The following is a 21101-nucleotide window of genomic DNA, read 5'->3' on the forward strand; positions in this document are numbered from 1 at the left end:
GAATCAAGGAAATAATTGATAGTATAAAACCATTTTTGTTGCTTGAAAATAATTCTCAAAAACCCTGGTGGCACTATAGCAGGAAGCGCTTTTGTATAATTGCGAGAGTTTTGCAAGGTTCCAATCTAGGTTTGGTATTATGGAAAGTCATGAACGAGGTTAAGGAGTTAAGGTTGAAAGGGTGTGATCATCGTCGGCTTCACTGACGATGTTTTTTTCAACAAGAAAGCCGTTTCATTGGCCCATATCGTCTCAAAATTTATTAATATACGTCAAGAGAGGAGGACAAAATACAGTCCGTATAGCTTAATGTTGTTGTCGGCAAATAAGTCAATAAATGAAATTTAGTTATTCGATTTATGTAAAACGGTTTGGTAAATTCTCCATTTTTAATTGAGTGCCTGAAGCTGAGCATTATAAACAAAAACCACGAATGGAATTTCTTTCGATCAATGTTCCGATACAACTAATTCCTTTGTATTTGTTTAATGCACCCCATTTAATCGTTTACGTTCAGCCATCTCACACTCTGCATTATCAGTTGGACGAATCTTCGGCTTCTTCGGCAACGACCAGAACCGGTGGTTCTTGCCGAACTGCTGCGCCTGTTCTATCGTTTCCGGCAGCGCTTGGTGCAGCGTTTCGGGTAGAAGCAGTGCACAAACCGCCGCAACAGCTGACAATGCTCCTATCACCACGAACGGATACCGGACGTCGTACTCCGTGCCCAGGTAGACAACATACGGTCCCAAAATGCCAATCAAATTGGACATGATGGCAGCGAACGCCAATCCCGTATTTCTCAAGCAGGTCGGGTAGATTTCGATGGATTGCAGATTGACGGCGAAAAAGTTTATGCTGATGCAAAATTTGATGGCAACGGTCAGCGCGATGGTTAGAGTTTCATACTCCGAGTAACGGGCAATCATGTAGATTGGAATGCAAATGATGGTGGACACCAGGAAAGCCATTGCGTTGGATAGCCGGCGACCCAGGCTGTCGGAGAGATGCTGACCGATTTTGTAGGCTGGAAGTTCAATGGCACTCTGCCAGAGAAAGTTCAGGAACGGATTGCCGTCCATTCGAGAACTGAGCAGCATCACAGTGAAGTAGGTTAAGCTGACTACCATCCTGGAAAATAAAAAGTTAGCGTAACCAAACTAGATTTAGATTATGAGGAAAGATCTAGACAGCAGTCATCGTTCAATAGAAGTAAAAATAATGTACAGTTCTTTATTGATTCTAACTTAGTCTATCGAACATCGTCATCCGTGTCTTTTAATCGAACACCCTCTTCCATCTCTTGACCTATCTCAACACCTTCGGTCTTAGGCTTCTTGGGCAGTGACCAGAACTTCTGCTTCTTCCCAAACTTTTGGGCTTGCTCAATGGTTTCCGGCAGTGATTGATGAAGCGTTTCTGGTAGGAACGATGCACACGTGGCTCCCAAAGCCGACAACAGGCCAATGACTACGAATGGATATCGTACGTCGTACTCCGTCCCCAGATAGACCACGTAGGGTCCGAAAATTCCGAACAGATTAGCCATGATGGCCGCAAATGCTAGACCCGTCTGTCGCAAACAGGTCGGGTAGATTTCAATTGATTGCAGATTGACGGCGAAGAAGTTTATGCTGACGCAGAATTTGATGGCGATGGACAGCGCTATGGCAATGTATTCGTACTCGGCCACCCGAATGATCATCACAATTGGAATGCAAATGACCGTTGCGGTGAGAAACGCAAGCGAATTGGAAGCCCGTCTGCCAAGGTTGTCCGAAAGGATTTGGCCGATTTTGTATGCTGGTAGTTCGATGGCACTCTGAAAAAGGAAATTGAGGAAAGGGTTGCCATCTAATCGGGAACTCAGCAGGACCAGCGTAAAGTAAGTTATGCTGGCAACAATCCTGGAATGAAAAATATATGTCAGGGATGTGCAAAAAATCGACATGGCTAAGTGCAATAATTACCACAGCACCATAGACGAACACATATGTTGATGAAGGATGATAGCACAATTGAACAGCTAAATAAATGTTTGGACGATACTCGTATTGACACACAAAACAATTCTTTGTTCATCTTACTTTCCTTTTCAATAATATCTTAATATTAACACACTAAATCCTGTTTTTATATAATATTATTTTGTCATTTAAAGACACTACACTGTCTTCAACCAGAGGTTATACAGATTGAACAAGCACTAACATTAAGGTGTTGGTGGAAAAGTTCAAGGAGAGTGTCAATATGGTTTAAGGGGAGGTGAGGGTTCAAATGAATACAATATGAAAGTAAATTATATCACAATCAATTCTAGGGGATCAAGAGCAATTTAAGGATTGATCATGGGAAAATAAAGGTAAGCCAAAAGTATGTAATGGGGGTACTGAGGCTTTGGCTTTTAGTTGGTGTTAAACTAAAGGCTTACGTCAGATTTGTGCTTCTAAAGTTTGTATGAAAAATTGCAATTGGATTTTTTGATGTTTCATTTCTTGATGATACCTGGGCACCCCCCACAGTATTTCGTGCCTTACCACTTCAATGCAGTCCAGACATCCAGTAATTGTATAAGGTGTTGCATAAGATGAGGCCATATGCATGCATGGCTAGGGTGGGGCTAATTTCAAAAAATCTCTCCGATATATGATTTCTCAAGTGGAAAGTGATCTACTAGTCGAAATAAGTCAGCTGTACAAAAATGAGCGATTTCGGTTGATATTTAGGGGTGGCGCAAAGGGTTCAAGTGAAATTTTTGCTTGAACAAACTTTCAAAAATCATTTCAAATTTAATTTTCAAACTTATTTTTTCTAGACTAAATCGGTGATTCTAGAACCTAATTGGGCCAAATTTGTGCTCAAAATTGCGATATCTCCACTGGTTTCCGAGATATTTGAGAAAAATGTCATATTTTGGTACCAAACCCAAAAAATACTGAAAAACGACATTTTTTTCAAATATCTCAAAAACCAGTAGAGATATCGCAATTTTGAGCACAAATTTGGCCCAATTGGATTCTAGAATCACCGATTTAGTCTAGAAAAAAAAAGTTTGAAAATTAAATTTGAAATGATTTTTGAAAGTTTGTTCTAGCAAAAATTTCACTTGAACCCTTTGCGCCACCCCTAAATATCAACCGAAATCGCTAATTTTTGTACAGCTGACTTATTTCGACTAGTAGAATATTTTCCACTTGGGAAATCATATATCGGAGAGATTTTTTGAAATTAGCCCCACCCTAATGCATGGCTTCATTTAGGCGCATGTGAAATGTACGCATATCGCCTCCACTTTAACATCTTATGCAACATCTTATACGATCACTGGTTGACTGGGTGGTCTCTGGCATGGTGGACCTCTTGTGCAACTCGTGGGATCTAACATGCAAAGTTGTAAAAATCAAAATCAAAACGAAGGAGTGATAGTGGCGATGCTAACCTCTTCGCAAGGAATGGATTGGCGAGGTCTCCGTTAAGGTGAAGTGAGGATGTAGGTCCGGGAAGCTGCCACGCAGCTCCAGCGTGGGAGCACCGGTCCACGCCCCGGAAAGCCAGCCGGTGGAAATCCATCAACCAAAAAGAGATGAACTACCCGCAATTGAGGTAGCTGAGCAGCAGTTTGGCAAGATCATCGACTTTGCGTCCACGAATTCCAACATTAGTAGAGACCTGAAAACGGCCCTGTTGCGACTTCGTAAGTTGATGGACGAGGCCAAGCAGGAACACTTGAGACTCGTGAAGACTGCAACAGCGGCGGAATCTGTGAAAGAAAAGGATACGAAGTCTGCCCAGACGGTGGCTTTCGTTTGCGTAGGTAGTCCAAAAGGTGCGGCGGATGCAACTACTCGTGAAAAGCGCTCGCAGAAGGGGGTGAGGCAGCCGTCAGGTGAGGAGCTGTCTGGCGGGCCCGCAAAGCCAGGCGGAAACTTACCCCGAAGGTCGGCAGCAATGCCGGCAAGTCGGACCCCAGCCAGGTGTCCCGCAAAGCTGGGAAGGTGGGCCTGAAAAGGCTGGTCCGTCCCTAATTAAAAGGAACAACGGGCTGCGACCGTTGTCAGGCCCTCAGCAACCACAGAGTAGAGCGAACTAACGGTAGGACCGCCAAACCGCCCCCCACCCCCTGGACGAAGGTCGAGCGTAAGAAAAAGACAAAGCCGCAGGTCGATGTAACTAGGGACGCCAAACCAAGGCGTAATAGAGTAGTTGCAGAGCGAGAGAAAGGCGAAGCGCTCGTCATCAAGACCGAACAGTCGAAGTACTCGGGCCTCTTGAAGGCGATGCGAAGCGACGCCGAGCTCTTGGATGTGGGAAGCGACGTACGCAGAATCAGACGTACTCGTACGGGCGAAATAATTCTGGAGCTAAAGCGGGATAAGGAGCGCAAGGGCGCCGCCTACAAAAGTTTGGCGGAAGAGGTCCTTGGCGAAGTGGTCCTAGAGGTGAGGGCTCTTACACAAGAGGCGACTCTGAAGGTTGAGAAAACTTGACGAGGACACCGAGGTGAAAGACCTCATCACGGCATTGCGGCAACAGTGTGACGTGCAGGTGGCCGCCGCAGCCGTTCGGCTACGAAAGTCTGTTATAGTAGGGAGAATCAAGATAGGCTGGTGCGTATGTCATCTGACCCTCCGGAAGTTTGTTTCAGGTGTCTGGAACCAGAACACAAGTCATGGGACTGCAAAGGCCCTGACAGAAGCAAACTGTGTAGGAGATGCGGCGCCGAAGGCCATTAGGCACAAGGTTGCACGAGCCCACCCATTTGACCGATTTGTACCGGGAAATCCGTGAACAACAGTCATTCAACGGGTAGTCCAAGGTGCCCGGCCTTCAAGAAAGCCGCAGTGAACAAATCACAGTGCAACGCAGCTGAACCTGAAGCACTGGGATTCAGCTAAGTAACTGCTTTGTCAGGCGGTTACTGAGTGGGGGACGGATATCATCGTCATAGCAAACCCTGACCGAGTTACTACCGGCAACGGCAATTGGGTCGCGGATGGGTCCTGAAAAATGGCGGCGATATGGACAACGGGTAGATACCCCGTTCAGGATTTGGTGTCCTATGAGGGCTTTGTGGTCGCTAAAATAAACGGGGTCTTCTTCTGCAGCTGCTATGCGCCTCCGCTGTTTTCGATCGAGCAGTTCACGCAGATGCTTGACAGTATGACGACCGTGCCGACAGAACGAAAATCGGTGGTTATAGTGGGTGAATTTAATGCCTGAACCGTGCAATGGGGAACCCGTTTCACGAACCAGCAGGCTCAGATCCCGCTGGAGACACTGGCCATACTAGATGTCGACCTGGCCAATATCGGTACCAAGAGTACCTTTAGTCGATGCTTAGTCGATAATTGACGTTACTTTTTGTAGTCCTGGCCTAACATGTAGTTCGAACTGGAGAGTAGACGATAGCTACACTTGTAACGCGGTTACAAAATCCTTTAACATCCTTATAAAAAAAATCATAATTTGAAACAAAAAAAAAAACATTGGTTTCAATAATCAGCCTCCACTGTGAAAAAAAACGAATCATGCGTTCCAGGTCTCTGGATTGTTATTGCAGGATCCACTAATTGAGTTTCGAAGTTCAAACATTTACCTAAATTCGGAATTGAAGCCCCGAAGGGAGCCGAACGAATGTACTCGGGTTTAGACGTTTAGGTACATGAAATATAGAAATTGAGTTGAAGGTTCTCTTTAATTTCAACCCTCGTTGGAACAAGTCATAAGTGGCAGTGCCAAGTTGTAAAAGTGAGTAGAGTCCGATAGTGAAAGCTAGAAGCATAGAATAGAGTGCAGTGCTTGGATTACAGGAAAATTTGTAAAATTTGCAGTGAAAACACAATTCTAAAAAAAATCCCAAAAGGGAGATTTGAACACGTGGATCGACAGCAGAAGCCATATTGCGTAATAGAACCAAGTCGGTGAAATAGAAGCCAGCCTAAATAATTTCGAACGATTATTGTAAAACGGCCGTAACCACACGAACAGATCCCTTCAAACGAGGGTACCACCCTAGGGCCGTGCTAGTGGACTCATCGTGATAACACCAACTATACTTGTCGCGCGTGTGTACTCTTATGCCGATGAGGCCGTGACCGTGCAACCGTACATAATTCCGGCAACATAAAGAGCAACATCATAGCCACGACGAGCACCACAGAAATTCACCACGTTGTGTGGCCAGGCTGTCGTCGCGTTAGTTCAAGCGAAACCGGACAGATGGCGAATAGCGGTTTCTAGCACGCAAGAAGTTGCATACAAGCCGCGGGAGGTCACACGTTCCCGACCAAAAAGTGTATCAGCGAAACGAGCTCGTCACGTGGCGGTCCGAATCACGCCATCACCGCAGTAAGTGCACTTACCACCGCTGGACTCCGGGGGATACCGCTGCGACTTCCGGAAGTGAACCTACAAGTAAGATCTTCCCAATTGTAAACTACTAACCTAATCCTAAACCCCCAAATGTACAATGATGGTCGAATTGAACAATTGAGCTCGAGTTTGTTTTAGTGAATCAATGCATAAGTGGAGAAAATAAACGCATGCCATGAACGTAAATGAGCAGTGGTTCCTAATCTAGTAGTTTCTGACGGTTTTAGTGAAAGAGGGAGTTCAACTCAGATCGGTGGTTAGCTTCGTACGGTAGAATAGGCTCTGGGAAGGAAATCCACATGGTAACCAACCCACCCTGTGAATTGTAAATATTTTTTTTCTAATAGTTATTCTTTCGGTTTGGTTTTTGGTCGTGCTGAGGTTTCGAAAGCGGGTTTAGGTTTGAAGAAAGGACTCGCCCTGAGGATTCCTGGCCGGGTACGGGACATTTCTAGAGATTTTGGACACGCATCTTCACGGTGGAACCTCGAATCCACCTGGCGCTTAAGTGGAGATTGTTCCTTCCGAACCTTATCTTCCCTTCCCTGTCCCGTTACACACTCACAACGATCACCTAGCGGTACGCTACAGTATCGACTACAACAACAGCAAGCAGCGTGTAGGAAGAGGCGGCTAGGCCAAGGCCAAGCCCTCGCAAGTGGAAGACATCATACTTCGACGAAGGGGTATTTAGGGAGGCGCTCCGCCGTGAGTGAAACCTACTTGGTTTAGACGGTGACGAACTGAGGATGGGCGAAACGAACAGCGGATGGTGATTGCCGCTGCTAAAATCACGCTGAAGACCGAGATAAGGGCAAGCAAAAAGGCCTGCTTTGAGGGTCTTTGTCAGAGTGCCAATGCGAATCCGTGGGGTGATGCCTAAAGGATCGTGATGGCCAAGACGAGAGGTGTAATGGCTCCTACAGAGCAATGTCCAGAGATATTGGAGAGGATCATCGAGGGGCTTTTTCCGAGCCAAGATTCTAGTCCTTGGTCTCCTTTCGTAGGACAGCCGGTGACTGGGGCTGGTTATGAGGAGAAGGTTACCGATTTGGAACTTGCGGGGATAGAAAAGTCCCTTAGCGTAGGTAAGGCCCTAGGTCTGGACGGAGTTCCGAACCTGGCTTTGAAAGTAGCTATTGCAGAGGCTCCCGAGATGTTCAGGTCTTCTATGCAGAAATGCCTGGACGAGGGAGTTTTCCCAGAAGTTAGGAAGAAGCATAAAAAAGAAATTATAGTTAATTTAAAAAAAATATATAATTCTATAAATATCTCTACCTAAAATTATTCCGCTGAAAAAAATAGAGTCTGGATCTATTGCCAAAGAAGGGGAAACCACCCGGAGACCCTTCCGTATATAGAACATATGATCGATACGGCGGGGAAGGTGCTCGAAAAGATCATACTCATCAAACTCTTGAGGTACGCCGGGGACTAAATGACCTTTCGAGTAAACAGTTCGGTGTCCAGAAGGGCAGGTCGACCGTAGAGGAGGGGGATTCGCTACTATGCAGTAGTGACTCTGGATGTAAGGAACGCTATTATTAGCGCCAGTTGGGCGGCAGTTGCCGATGCGCTCCTGCGTCTGGGGATACCCGAATACCTGTACAAAAATCTCGAAAGTCACTTCCAGAACGAAGTACAAGTTTACGATACACAGATGGGTCGGAAGTACTTCAACATGTCATGTCCGACGGGATGTTGAGGTTAATGTCTCGAGGGCATTGCCACTGGGCCCCAATAGCTCTGCGCTGTATGCCAGTAAGCGCAAGTTTCTGATTAGTGTCGCCTCGTCCATACTAAGGTATGGTGGCCCGGCCTGACAGGTACCGTTGTAAGCTGGAAAGTACTTATAGGCTAATGTGCCTGAGGGTTAGGAGCGCGCACTGTACCGTGTCGCACGATGTGCTCTGTGTAATCATTGGTATGGTGCATATTGGTATCCTGATCGGAGAGACCATAGAGTTCCTCGAAATGCAAAGCACAAGCGGCTTACTCAGGACTGCCAGGTATGCCTCTATGGTCAAATGGCAGCGCGCGTGAGAGACTTCCATCAAAGGAAGTACCCTAAACTGGTCCCCCTGCCCAAATGGTCCTGAACCCTTCGAAGAATCGATTCTGGAATTTCTTTGATATTGATACCCATGTCGCTCATCCTGAATCGCACATTCGCTTCTCCTTTTCGAAGTAAAATTTAAACATTGTGCTGGTTCAATTTTTCCGATTCTTTTAACTAGTCCTATTAATGTACCGAATATTATTATTCCCTTACACGAGTCCAACAGATTACAATTGCATCAAATATGAGTAGTATTGTATATGTTGCAACTTTGTCTTGCATTCAAATTATTCGACTTCTGTTCAAAAAGCATACAAAGAAAGAATACACGGATTCACACGGATGTAATGAAGAACTTCTCACACACACGATAGTACCAATCGATTCCACGTGCATCATTTACAAAACAAATACGGCAAGCTAGACGGAACAAATTTGAAACACAAAAATAGAACAAATAGAATACAGGCGACAGCACACTTTCGCTCCTCATTGCAGAGATAACAGAGCACAGCTGCGAGGAAACCCACAAAAGCCACTCGTCGGGAAGCCCCGGAATACCTACTACTAGTAGAATACTATACTCACCAGCACACCACACAGAAGATGGTATTTCTCGCCATCCGCCAGCCAGTAAAGAGGGACGCCATACCGTAAACGGTTTCCACTTTGCGGTGCGAAAGCAGTTTCTCCAACGAGCGCTCGTCGAACGGCAGCTGCCGGATCCCGTTGACGTTGGCAATCTTCCGCAGCTCTGCCATCGATCGCTTGTAGTGTCCTCGGGTTGCGAGCCACCGGGGGGACTCAATCAAATATCTATGGGGAACCGCAGTCATGGTTTGGAATATGGTGGTGGTCGGGGTGGGGAGGAGAGAAGAGCAAGAGAGATGATGAAAAAATAGCTGAAATAAAAATTGAGGTTAGGTGTTGGAGCCCCCAATGGTCGTAGCCCGGCCAGCCAGCCACACACACAAAACGAACCAATCTCTTGTGGGGAAAAGTTGAGGGTGTTGATGATGATGATGCTTTTAGGGGAGGTTGGGAAATGGATATGCAAGTGTTGAGGTCTTATTGTGCTATTTTCCAGGTGAGCTGCAAATAGGAGTAGGGGAACTGCGGCCATAACGCCCATAGGGGGCAAGTTGCGCCACCCTTGTTTTAGGCAAACCACGTTATTTTCAGTACTTTTTTCAATTGCAATCGCTAAAATAAGAATAAAAATGCTTCCTTACATTTGAGTTTACATATTTTTACTAAAAAAATTGTACAAAAACATCGAAAAAAGATTTTGGTTACTTTTGATGTAATTTTAGCCTGTCAAATGTTTGCACTTGTTTTCATCATTTAAAAGATTTTTTTTCTCGCTATCCCCACAAACTGTTTTGCACACTCCCATTATTTGTGTACCACGCGGAAAAAGTATCGAATTTTACAACTTGTTTACAAGGGTCCAAACTTCTGAGGCATATGCGGGGTAAAATGCCCACCCCTAGTTATGTACATTAAAATAGTCATTTAGATCCAAATTCTGGCACAAATTATGTAGAACACAAGTTGGAACCAAGCATCAGCACATTTTTACTATAAATAAGTTCACTAATCACACAGCCATGCGTCATTTTGTAGTAATTATTGATAAAACAGCTCACTATGACGTTTACATGGAATTGACCCATAATTACAGGTGATCCATAATTATGTAATGACTGTATACCATTCACGAACAATAACAGTTGACAATAAACCAGTCGCGCAAGTATATGTACACAATTTGGCATCCTGGCGTTAGCTGTAGCTAGTGGCGCGTTTTACCCCGCATTAAAACTAAAATTCTGAAAACCAAACTTTTTTTCAAATTTGAATTTTTCAGTAGTAAAACATAAAACTGGTTTATGGTTTCTTCCATTTGGAAGGAAACATGTTGGTGCTTCATGTTAGTGCCAAAAAAATGCGTATTATAAAGTGTTACGTGGTTGAAATTGGACTCTTCCTTAACGTGGGCGTCTTACCCCCAGTTCCCCTATGCTGTGGAACGAGAAAAAAAAAATAGTGACTGAGTGGAAAACAGCCATTGCCACACCACCAGCTTGAGTCCTCTGAGTCGAGCAGGCAGGTGCGAAATTACTTTCCATCGAGACCATCGTGGTAACTTGAATCTATGTAGTTGGTTAGTAGATATCGCACACTGAAGAGGATGATGCAGTTTTTGGTACCGTAGAGTGAGGTACCGTTGAGATGCTGTTTGAAATAGTTTAATTGTTTATAATGGCAGCCTATTTATTGCACCTATAAACAACTAGAAACGCTCCATAAAAAACGCGAAGGCTCCATAAACAATTAAAATTGTGCCCACAGTAAATAGAATATTGTTCCATAGAAAAATCAAATTGCACCATAAAAAAATGAAATTGCACCATAGAGAATAGATGCATGTTCCATAAGTATAATCGAACTGCATTATATAAATTATGAATTGTTCCACGAAAAATTGAAAATTCTCCATAAATAGCATACTGTCATAACGTAAATTCAGCAGTGTTGAATTTCTTTACATTGCACTACTTGAGAGGGGCTGATGTTTAAAGTTATGGAGAATTTTCAATTTTTTATAGAGCAAATCATATTTTATATGGTGCAGTTTTAAAATATTTATGGAGCATTTATCTATTTTCTATGGTGCAATTTTTAATTTTTATTTAGCAATTTAAATTTTCTATGGAACAATATTCAATTTAGTATGGGCACAATTTATTTTTTATGGACCACAAAATTGCATTCTTATTGAAAAAAAAATGTTTTACCGGTACATTTTCTATAAAGTATGGAACGTTTTCAATTATTTATGGGTAACATTATACATTTTCGGCACGGTAAAGGCTGGGTATGCTGCGCAATTCAGATCCCATTGTGATCCACTAGGCTCTGCCCAGCAACTCCTATCCCTACCTCCACGCGGTACCGGCCGGAAACTATTAGCAACCTTAGGGAAGATCGGGTAACCAACCCCGGTGGGAACTTTGGCCGAAGGCTGACAGGGAAGGGGGGGTTTGCTTCGCAAACTTGAGCGTCTGTTCTCCAGGAGGAGCGGCTCACAACAGCGTCTGATCCCCATGTCAGGGGCGGCTGATCTACGTCCGAGTGCCAGGGAAGGACTCTAAACTCAACTGTGCACTATGGTCCTCCGGAAAGTAGGGGGTTGGTATCAGGTCCTACGAGCCAGCCGTAAAAAAACATTGTAACGGAAAATCAGCAACAGAATAATACGAACTGAGACCAACGGCAACGACCCCAGCGAACAAAAAGGACTTGCGATTGGAAACTCGGTACGTGGAACTGCCGATCTCTCAACTTGATTGGGAGCACCCGCATACTCGCTGATCTACTGAAGGACCGCGGGTTCGGCATCGTTGCGCTGCAGGAGGTGTGTTGGACAGGATCCATGGTGCGAACGTTTAGAGGTAATCATACCATCTACCAGAGTTGCGGCAACACACGCGAGCTGAGAACAGCTTTCATCGTGATGGGTGATATGCAGAGGCGCGTGATCGGTTGGTGGCCGATCGACGAAAGAATGTGCAGGTTGAGGATCAAGGGCCGATTCTTCAACTTCAGCATAATAAACGTGCACAGCCCACACTCCGGAAGCACTGATGATGACAAGGACGCATTTTACGCGCAGCTCGAACGCGAGTACGATAGCTGCCCAAACCACGACTTCAAGATCATCATAGGAGATTTGAACGCTCAGGTAGGCCAGGAGGAGGAATTCAGACCGACGATTGGTAAGTTCAGCGCCCACCAGCAAACGAACGAAAACGGCCTACGACTCATTGATTTCGCCGCCTCCAAAAATATGGCCATACGTAGCACCTTTTTCCAACACAGCCTCCCTTATCGTTACACCTGGAGAACACCACAGCAGACGGAATCTCAAATCGACCACGTTCTGATTGACGGACGGCACTTCTCCGACATTATCGACGTCAGGACCTATCGTGGCGCCAACATCGACTCCGACCACTATCTGGTGATGGTCAAACTGCGCCCAAAACTCTCCGTCATCAACAATGTACGGTACCGGCGACCGCCACGGTACAACCTAGAGCGACTGAAGCAACCGGATGTCGCCTCAGCATACGCGCAGAATCTCGAAGCCGCGTTGCCAGACGAGGGCGAGCTCGATGAGGCCCCTCTAGAGGACTGCTGGAGTACAGTGAAAGCAGCCATCAACGACGCAGCCGAGAGCACCATCGGGTAAGTGGAACGGAATCGACGTAACGAATGGTTCGACGAAGAGTGCAGAACGGTTTTGGAGGAGAAGAACGCAGCGAGGGCGGTAATGCTGCAGCAAGGGACTCGACAGAACGTGGAACCCCAAGCAACCAAAAGTTCGGATAAAATAGCATGTTTGGGCTTAATCAGCTGTTCGAAGGAAGATGAATAGCTTTCTATTCAGCTCACTTTTTAAGTAATTAACCGAACTTGAGTTCACAAAACGTACACTTGTATCGCTGAAAGGAACGCTATTCAGCTTAAAAATAAGCTTCGAAAAAATGAAAAAAATGTGTTTAGTCCTCAAAAGTAATTTTTTATGAAGAGACATTAGTTCATGTGGAATCCAAATTGACTAATACCTTGAAATAATTTTTGATGTTTTTTACTTACTGAGATTTGAACTCGGGTTCTCCTCGTTGAAAGCCGGTGCCCATAACCACTACCCCATGTACAGGGGATAGACAAAATGATCGGGACAGGCAAAATTTTCACTTTTCAAAAAATGTTCAATTAGCTGTAACTTTTTGAAAAGTGCATCAAATATTTTCAAATTTTTACTGTAAGTTCCTCAACTAGTTGTGTATCAGTGGACAAAATTTGGAAAAGATCGGACAATTCTTCACGAAGTTATAAAGATTTTTGAAAAAGGTAAAATTATCCGACAGCCAACTTTGAGCTGTTATATCTCCGGATTCAATGAACCGAATGCAATGAAATTTTGTCCATTTATGACTTATATAATGAGCTATGAAAAACCATTGACTTAACTTAATATTCTTAACACGGAAGAAAGTTATAACGATTAGATTATTTTTCTAAAAAAACACCAAATTATCGAAAACATCAACATCGTTTCAAAATTCAAGATGCAAATTAGAGTTCATTTAGCTTCCCTCTAATTGACTTATATATAAATGCGTTTTGAAGGAAAGTAACAACATAGCCGCCAATAAATTGAAAAAGTAATGGGATGCATATTAAAAATAGACCAATTTACTAAAAAATCATGGAAAAAATAAAATCGCTATAACTTTTTCGCTTGTTAAAAATTTCAAGATAAGTTAAATGTTTTTCAGAGTTCATAATATAAGTCATGAATGGTCAAAATTCCATTGCAATCGGTTCATTGAATCCGGAGATATAACGGCTCAAAGTTGGCTATCGGATAATTTTATCTTTTTCAAAAATCTTTATAACTTCGTGAAGAATTGTCCGATCTTTTCCAAATTTTGTCCACTGATACACAACTAGTTGAAGAACTTACAGTAAAAATTTGAGAATAATCGATGCACTTTTCGAAAAGTTACAGCTAGTTGAACATTTTTTGGAAAGTGAAAATTTTGCCTGTCCCGATCATTTTGTCTATCCCCTGTATGTGTTGTTAAGCACTGTGGGATTTTGCTCAATGTTCTGATATCATATAGTAGAGCTCAATCAGGTTCGCGTGTGAACTTTCTCTGAACTTGGAGCACTTTTTGAAGTCGAAAGTTCGAAAGAAGTTCACGTGGAACTTCTTGTGAACTTACACAGTTTGACATTTTCAGTTTTGTGTGGTTCGCAGTGCTAAGCAATAAATTAGGGCCAGTGTATCAACTTTAAGAAAAGATTATAAGTTTTCAGCTTTGTTTCCAGTGACTACGATTGCATCAATTAATGGCGCGCTGCAGCGAAAAGTAAGACGGGGTTGGAAACATCCAGCAAAGCTGGAATAAATAATGCGCAGCCAAAAAAACTCCGGCGTAATCCGAGATGGAAGAGTTGTCTGCTGCGGGGGAAGCCTTTGAGCCACACAATACGGATGATTTACGTTGATTACAAGTAAGTACGTTGAAATATTATAGTGAAACAAAGTGTACTTGTGAAATTACCACAAGCTGTGGCTGCTGCGCTCGATTTCCGAGTAATTTAATTGAATGAGAACTGCTCCCCGACCCCGCTGTCGCCGAAGTTCAAATGAAGTTCACTTTTGGTACGGTTAATATTTATCCGAACTTTGAGTAGTAAGTTCAAAACAAGTTCGGAACGGATGATTTCAAATTGTTGGAATATGTCCAAATGAACTATATATGAGTTTTGAAGGCACGCAAAAGTTCAACATGAGTTCGGTTAATATTTGATTGAACTCTGTTTTAAAGTTCAACATAAGTTGTTTCTGAACCTTTTTCCGACTTTAATGTCGTTTTGAAGAGATGTCAAAAGCTTGTACATGTACTTCCAAGTTCATAAACAATACATGAGTAACTTTTTGTAGAATTAAGTTCAACGAAACCGGAATTGAACCAAACTTGAACTTCTGAGTTCGTTCTTCAAGTGGAATCCGAACTTTTGGTTGCTTGGGACGTTACAAACAGAAGCGGAAACAGCAGACCCGCCTCTTTCGGGAGAAAAAGCGCCGCCTGGAAGAAGCGGAGTGTAAAGAAATGGAACTGCTGTGTCGTTCCCAAGAAACACGGAAGTTCTATCAGAAGCTCAACGCATCCCGCAACGGATTCGTGCCGCGAGCCGAAATATGCAGGGATAAAGTCGGAGGCCTCTTGACGGACGGACGTGAGGTGATCGAAAGGTGGAAGCAGCACTTCGATCAGCACCTAAACGGCGTGGAGAACCTAAGCACGGGAGCCCACGGCAACGGAAGAAACGACGACGCCAGTGCAGCGGAGGACGGAAAGGAATGAACTCCTACGCTGAGGGAAGTTAAGGATGCCATTCACCAGCTCAAAACTAGCAAAGTAGCTGGTAAGGATGGTATCGCAGCTGAACTCATCAAGAAGGGCCCAGAAAAGTTGGCCACCTGTCTTCATCGGCTGATAGTCAGGATCTAGGAAACCGAACAGCTATTAGAGGAGTGGAAGGAAGGGGTAATCTGTCCCATTCACAAGAAAGGCAACTATTTGAAATGTGAGAACTTCTGGGCGATCACTATTTTGAATGCTGCCTACAAAGTGCTATCCCATATCATCTTCCGTCTCTGTCACCTAAAACGAATGATTTCATGGGAAGTTACCAAGCCGACTTCATCGACGGCCGGTCGACAACGGACCAGATCTTTACCGTACGGCAAATCCTCCAAAAATGCCGTGAATACCAGGTCCCAACGCATCATCTGTTCATCGACATCAAAGCGGCATACTGCCGATACTGTCGTGCAGAGGTATGGAGAATCATGGACGAAAACGGCTATCCTGGGAAGCTGACTAGACTGATTAAAGCATAAGGGTTTCGGGTAAACTATCCAGTTCATTCGAATCTCACCTGGGGCTGCGACAGGGTGATGGACTCTCATGCCTACTCTTCAACATAGCTCTGGAAGGTGTGAACGATTTTCACAACATCGGGTCAATTTGTGTGCTTTGCGGACGACATGGACATTATTGCCAGAACATTTGGAACGGTGGCAGAGCTGTACACCCGCCTGAAACGCGAAGCAGCAACGGTCGGACTGGTGGTGAATGCCTCAAAAACAAAGTACATGCTGGTAGGCTGAACCGAACACGACCGGATCCGTCTGGGTAGTAATGTGACGATAGACGGGGATGCTGTCGAGGTGGTGGAGGAATTCGTCTACCTCGGATCCTTACTGACGGCTGACAACAACGTGAGCCGTGAAATTCGGAGGCGCATCATCAGCGGGAGTCTACTACGGGCTCCAGAAGAAATTGCGGTCGAAAAAGATTCACCCACGCACCAAATGCACTATGTAAAAAACGCTAATAAGACCGGTGGTCCTCTACGGGCACGAGACATGGACCATGTTCGAGGGAGACCTGTAAGCACTCGGAGTTTTCGAGCGATGCGTGCTAAGGACGATCTTCGGCGGTGTGCTGGTGAACGGTGTGTGGCGAAGAGAAATGAACCACGAGCTCGCTGCACTTTACGGCGAATTAGGTGGCCAAAGCCGGAAGGATACGGTGGGCAGGGCATGTTGCAAGAATGCCGGACAACAACCCTGCAAAGCTGCTGTTTGTAACTGATCTGGTTGGCACAAGAAGCCGTGGAGCACAGAGAGCACGATACGCGGACCAGGTGGAGCGTGACCTGGCGAGCATTGGGCGCGACCGAGGATGGAGAGCGGCAGCCACAAACCGAGTATTGTGGCGTACTATTGTTGATTATATTTATTGGTTGTTGATATTTTTCGGTGATTGCTACACACTAACGCCTCGATTTATTACGTTTCGGCTTACTCTTCTTCAGCCATCATCAGATTTGTCTAAATCGATACACTCGCCACTAGTGTGGCTCTATTACTCTGTTGATTATGTCTTGTCTTAAATGTGATGTTGAACAAATAAACGCTGGACGGGCTTTGTGGTCTAGTGACAACCGCATCTAATTCGTATACAGAAGGTCCTGGGTTCAATCCCTGGCTCGTCCTTTTCCTCCTGCTTTGTTTCTTTCGATAGACTTTCTCCTTTCTCTACATATACAATTCATATACTTTCACATGTTCATAGGGTTGACAAAGCCGTTACTCTTTCTTCCAAATTTCACAGCACAGTGTCAATGTATCACATAACGTCTACGAGTTATGCAATTAAGCGAACTGTGCCGCATTATCTTCAGAGTAATAAATACACCAATCTATCACCTTACGCTTGGTATCAATGCACGCACCAATGTGTGAACCCATTGCCAAGCATATCCCACCAACACTCCGACATCCGCATGAATTTGAGCAGACGCAGAGGTATATTCGGTCTGCTGTGGATACAAACGATTGCAATCATCACTTCCTTCCCCTTCCCCACATTGACCAGCAATCTGACTTGGCACGGAGATGAACCAGCCACTGGCTGAAAGTCTCGATAATAAAGATAATAATAATAACCTGACGTGGCAGGCGTCATTATCGTTAAAAATAGAAGATCACCAACACTCACACACTGAAGATGATTGCTTAGTTCCAGCTGATATCTTATTGAATCCATATGTGAGTGTACCTGGTCTGGCGATACTGGAGTAGCATCCACGGGCGGTCAATCAAGCTCAAGCTCAAGCTCAAGCTAGCTCATCCTTGTGACGAACGCTATTGTGAGCCTCACTTATTAGTAATCCAGACGCCTGGTTTACTCCGTTCCACTGTTTCATATGCGTACGTACGATATGTACAAGTATAACTCTCCTCAATGTAGTTTTAGCTCTTATCTACGGTACGGTATGGTGGTTCCGGCAACGAAAGCGACCGAATCCGGTTGCTTTCCAATCTCCCTAAGCTAGTTCAGAGGGTGGAACAACATTCCGCGAAAAAGCGATGTGCATATGCACCGGAGCAGTTTGTACTTACTAAGCATCTATTTTGCTTTTTTCCACTTCGGTGCGGACTGGTTCCAGTTGCACCGCGCACGGCTTCAAATGTGTTGTAAATGGGATTATTTATTGGGTGTTGCATTTTTTTTTGTCGCACGGCATTTCATGTCGTAGAGCTAGAACCAGCGGAGTATGAGATAACCGGTGGTGGTGCATATGCTGTGTAGCGTCGATGCTGGAGCGCGAACAAGATCATCCGGGATAAATATTGTTTTTCGTGCAGCGAAAGCCAAACCACGAGGGTTTATGGGATAGAAGGTGTGCAAATTGAAAACACGAGTGACTTGGTAGCTTATCAAATAGGTTTTAAAAGTAAGCAGATCAAAAATAGTACTAGTTGTCGAGGCTTCGATGGAATTAGATTTTTGAGGTCAATTAAAAAAATGTAAAATAATAAAGTTTGAAATCAGTCTTATTGTGATTTTTTTTCAGAAGCAATTTCAAAAAGTCTTTTTATTCTTGAAATAATCGTAAGAAAAAAAAACAAAACCGACATAAAATGACAAAATTGTAACCATATTCTCACTTCTATTAGCTTGACTTAACTAGATTTCGATCAACCTGGTCGTCACATCATAGGTATCTATTAATTTATTGAGTGCGTCCAATAAATACGCTATTTTCTCAGCGATTTAATATGACATTAGGATGATAAAATGCATAAGTTGATAGCCCCATTATAATGCAGGCATTCAAAGGGGTCCGGTGAATAACAAACAACTCCCACAAGACAGACAATCCCAAAAGGCAAATAATATGTACTCACTGCGGAATGAAGATAAACAGGAAAATCGGGATGATGGTAAACATCAGCGCCCAGAACCAATCCCGCGTGGCCCAGAACACCATCGGCAGGATGCACAAGCCCGTCGTCCATCCGATACATTGCATCATGCTAATGTAACCACGTCGTTCGCTGAAAACAAAACAAAAAAAAAAAGGAAACAGTTCATCAGAACCGGAAAACAACAAATGTGCGGAATGAAATTTCCAGAACTCGCTTCGGTTACCACGCCACCGCACCGCCGCTGTTGTTTGCCATATTATGCCTTCCATTGTTCAACAACATGTAAAAATACCTTGTCTGTCGATTGAAGCTATATGTTCCTCTGTGCTTAGCTGATTGCAGTGCAGTGTGTTTGTGCGATTCCGATACATGGAGGCGCAGATCGTCGTTCATTGAAACAAACATATCAGAAAAAAATGATGATTTATTGTAACATTGTCGCCTAGGAATTGCGTTCCCTTTTTTTCCATGCTAGTTCCGACTAGGTATTGCAATCAATTCCACGCAAAACGTTATCAATGAAATGGTGCCTTGGGATATTCAGTCTTGTTTCGTCCAGTTTTAGCATCAGCGAAACGTGAATTGAAAGATGATTGCAATCTCGTGAATGTATCCATGAAGTTTTGAAGTTTGATTTGGGTAATGAAGGCTTTTTTTCATACGAAATAGTGTACTTTGTGATACTTTTTTAGGTCAGCAGTAAATTCCGGTTTACGGAAACGGAAACGTTTCAGAAACCTAGAATGAAAGATTACGAACTGATTCCACGGTAACGAATTTAAGCGCGAAACAACGGACAAGATTTTAGAATGTAGCTTGATATCTTAATACTGAGCGAAATTCCTTTGGCCGAAATTTGGAGAACATAGTTTGGCGTCAAGTCAAATTTTGCTATACTCTGGCCTACAAGGTGAACATACTCTCCTCGTCACCACGGAGTTTGTCAGTTGTTCGAGCCCCTATGAAGTTGTTCATCAATATTAACTTATTTTCTCGATTAGCCTAGATAGCTGTGTAGTGTCGGTAGCGGTTAGTTCAACTGGCTAAGAATAGCACTACGGACCGCCTGTCCCAGTGGTAGAAGTCGACTAATCAGGTGACCCCTAACTTAAGGTGTTATGCGTGCCTAGGAATGACTGGTTAGGGGGGTCATATAAAAACCTAATCGATAACGGAGTCTGTGGAGTACCAGGGCACTCTCCACAGTATTTTGCCTTTACTGCGCTAACCGGAGCAATAGCGCGGTGGACCTAGTGTTTCTCCGAGACAATCAGCTGCCCTTCTTCAATGTCGTGCTTAAGGCTAAATAAGGTCGGGATTATGAAGATGTTATTAATTAGTTTAAATTTTCACTTATATGGTTTCGCATTATGCGTTTTACACAGTCTATTCTGTGCATCCTCGCCTTTGGCGCATTCAAATCGATACCGATCTGGCTTCATTGTTGCTGTTCTTTTTTGTGCTGTGATTGTTAAGAGTTTAATCTTGTCTAGTTTGGGTAGTGGCTACGGTTAGGATAGCTCAGATCAATCTTCAGCAAAAAAGAACAGCAACGATCAATATTTGCAGACTTATGCAAAATTGTACAGCCCAAGTGGCCTTAGTCCAAGAACCTTACTTTCGTAAGGGGAATTTCTATCTAGGAAATCTTGTGAATCCGGTGTTTGCTACTTTCAGTAAAAATGAAATGGCAAACTCACGTGTCATGCCTCGATCATGTGTGTTTGTCAACAATGCAATCGTTGCTACACTAATCTCTGAGCTAACTACTAGAAATGTATGTGCTATCACAATCGATGTATCTGTTGGAAACCTCAACAAGAAATACGTTTATTGTTCGGTTTATTTACCGCATGATGAACCATCCCCTACGGATGCTTTCAAGCAAGTCATTGCATACTGCACTTCAAAAGGCCTTCCGCTAATTGTTGGTAGTGATGCTAATGCGCACCATATGATCTGGGGCAGCTCAGACATCAATTTGAGAGGCTCCAGTTTGATGGAATACTTAAGTAGTACAGATCTTGGATTACTCAACATAGGCAACCGCCCAACATTCATTGTATCTGCTAGAGAGGAAGTGTTAGACATAACGCTTTGCTCTAGAAGAATTAGTCACGAGCTAACCAATTGGCATGTGTCAGATGAAGAATCTCTATCTGACCATCGCTACATCTTGTTTGAACATGTGAATGTACTTCGCAAACTTTGCGTTTCAGGAATCCCCGGTCAACCAACTGGGATCTCTTTACCGATTTGGTTGCAGCCAAATTTCATGGATACTCACCATCAATTGACACT

The 21101-nt window shown here is 43.9% G+C and overlaps 1 protein-coding gene across 3 annotated transcripts in view; it reads right to left on the reverse strand.

Moving 5' to 3' along the window:
• Positions 1–484: 484 nt before the first annotated feature.
• The window catches only part of LOC109621581 (beta-alanine transporter), a 72426-nt gene continuing 51809 nt past the window's right edge, over positions 485–21101 (reverse strand). For 2 of the 3 annotated variants that reach the window (XM_062846220.1, XM_062846219.1), the window contains exons 6-8: positions 18780–18929; positions 9020–9247; positions 1197–1907 (exon numbers count right to left, since the gene is read on the reverse strand). In XM_062846220.1, the coding sequence (XP_062702204.1) occupies positions 1253–1907; positions 9020–9247; positions 18780–18929 (1033 nt within the window). In that variant the 3' untranslated portion in view covers positions 1197–1252. Of the gene's footprint in view, positions 1132–1196; positions 1908–9019; positions 9248–18779; positions 18930–21101 lie in introns of those variants that run through there. The other variant, XM_062846221.1, reaches the window with a different exon arrangement.

This window comes from Aedes albopictus, chromosome 1 (genome assembly GCF_035046485.1).
Source record: "Aedes albopictus strain Foshan chromosome 1, AalbF5, whole genome shotgun sequence".
Taxonomy (NCBI): Eukaryota; Metazoa; Arthropoda; class Insecta; order Diptera; family Culicidae; genus Aedes; species Aedes albopictus.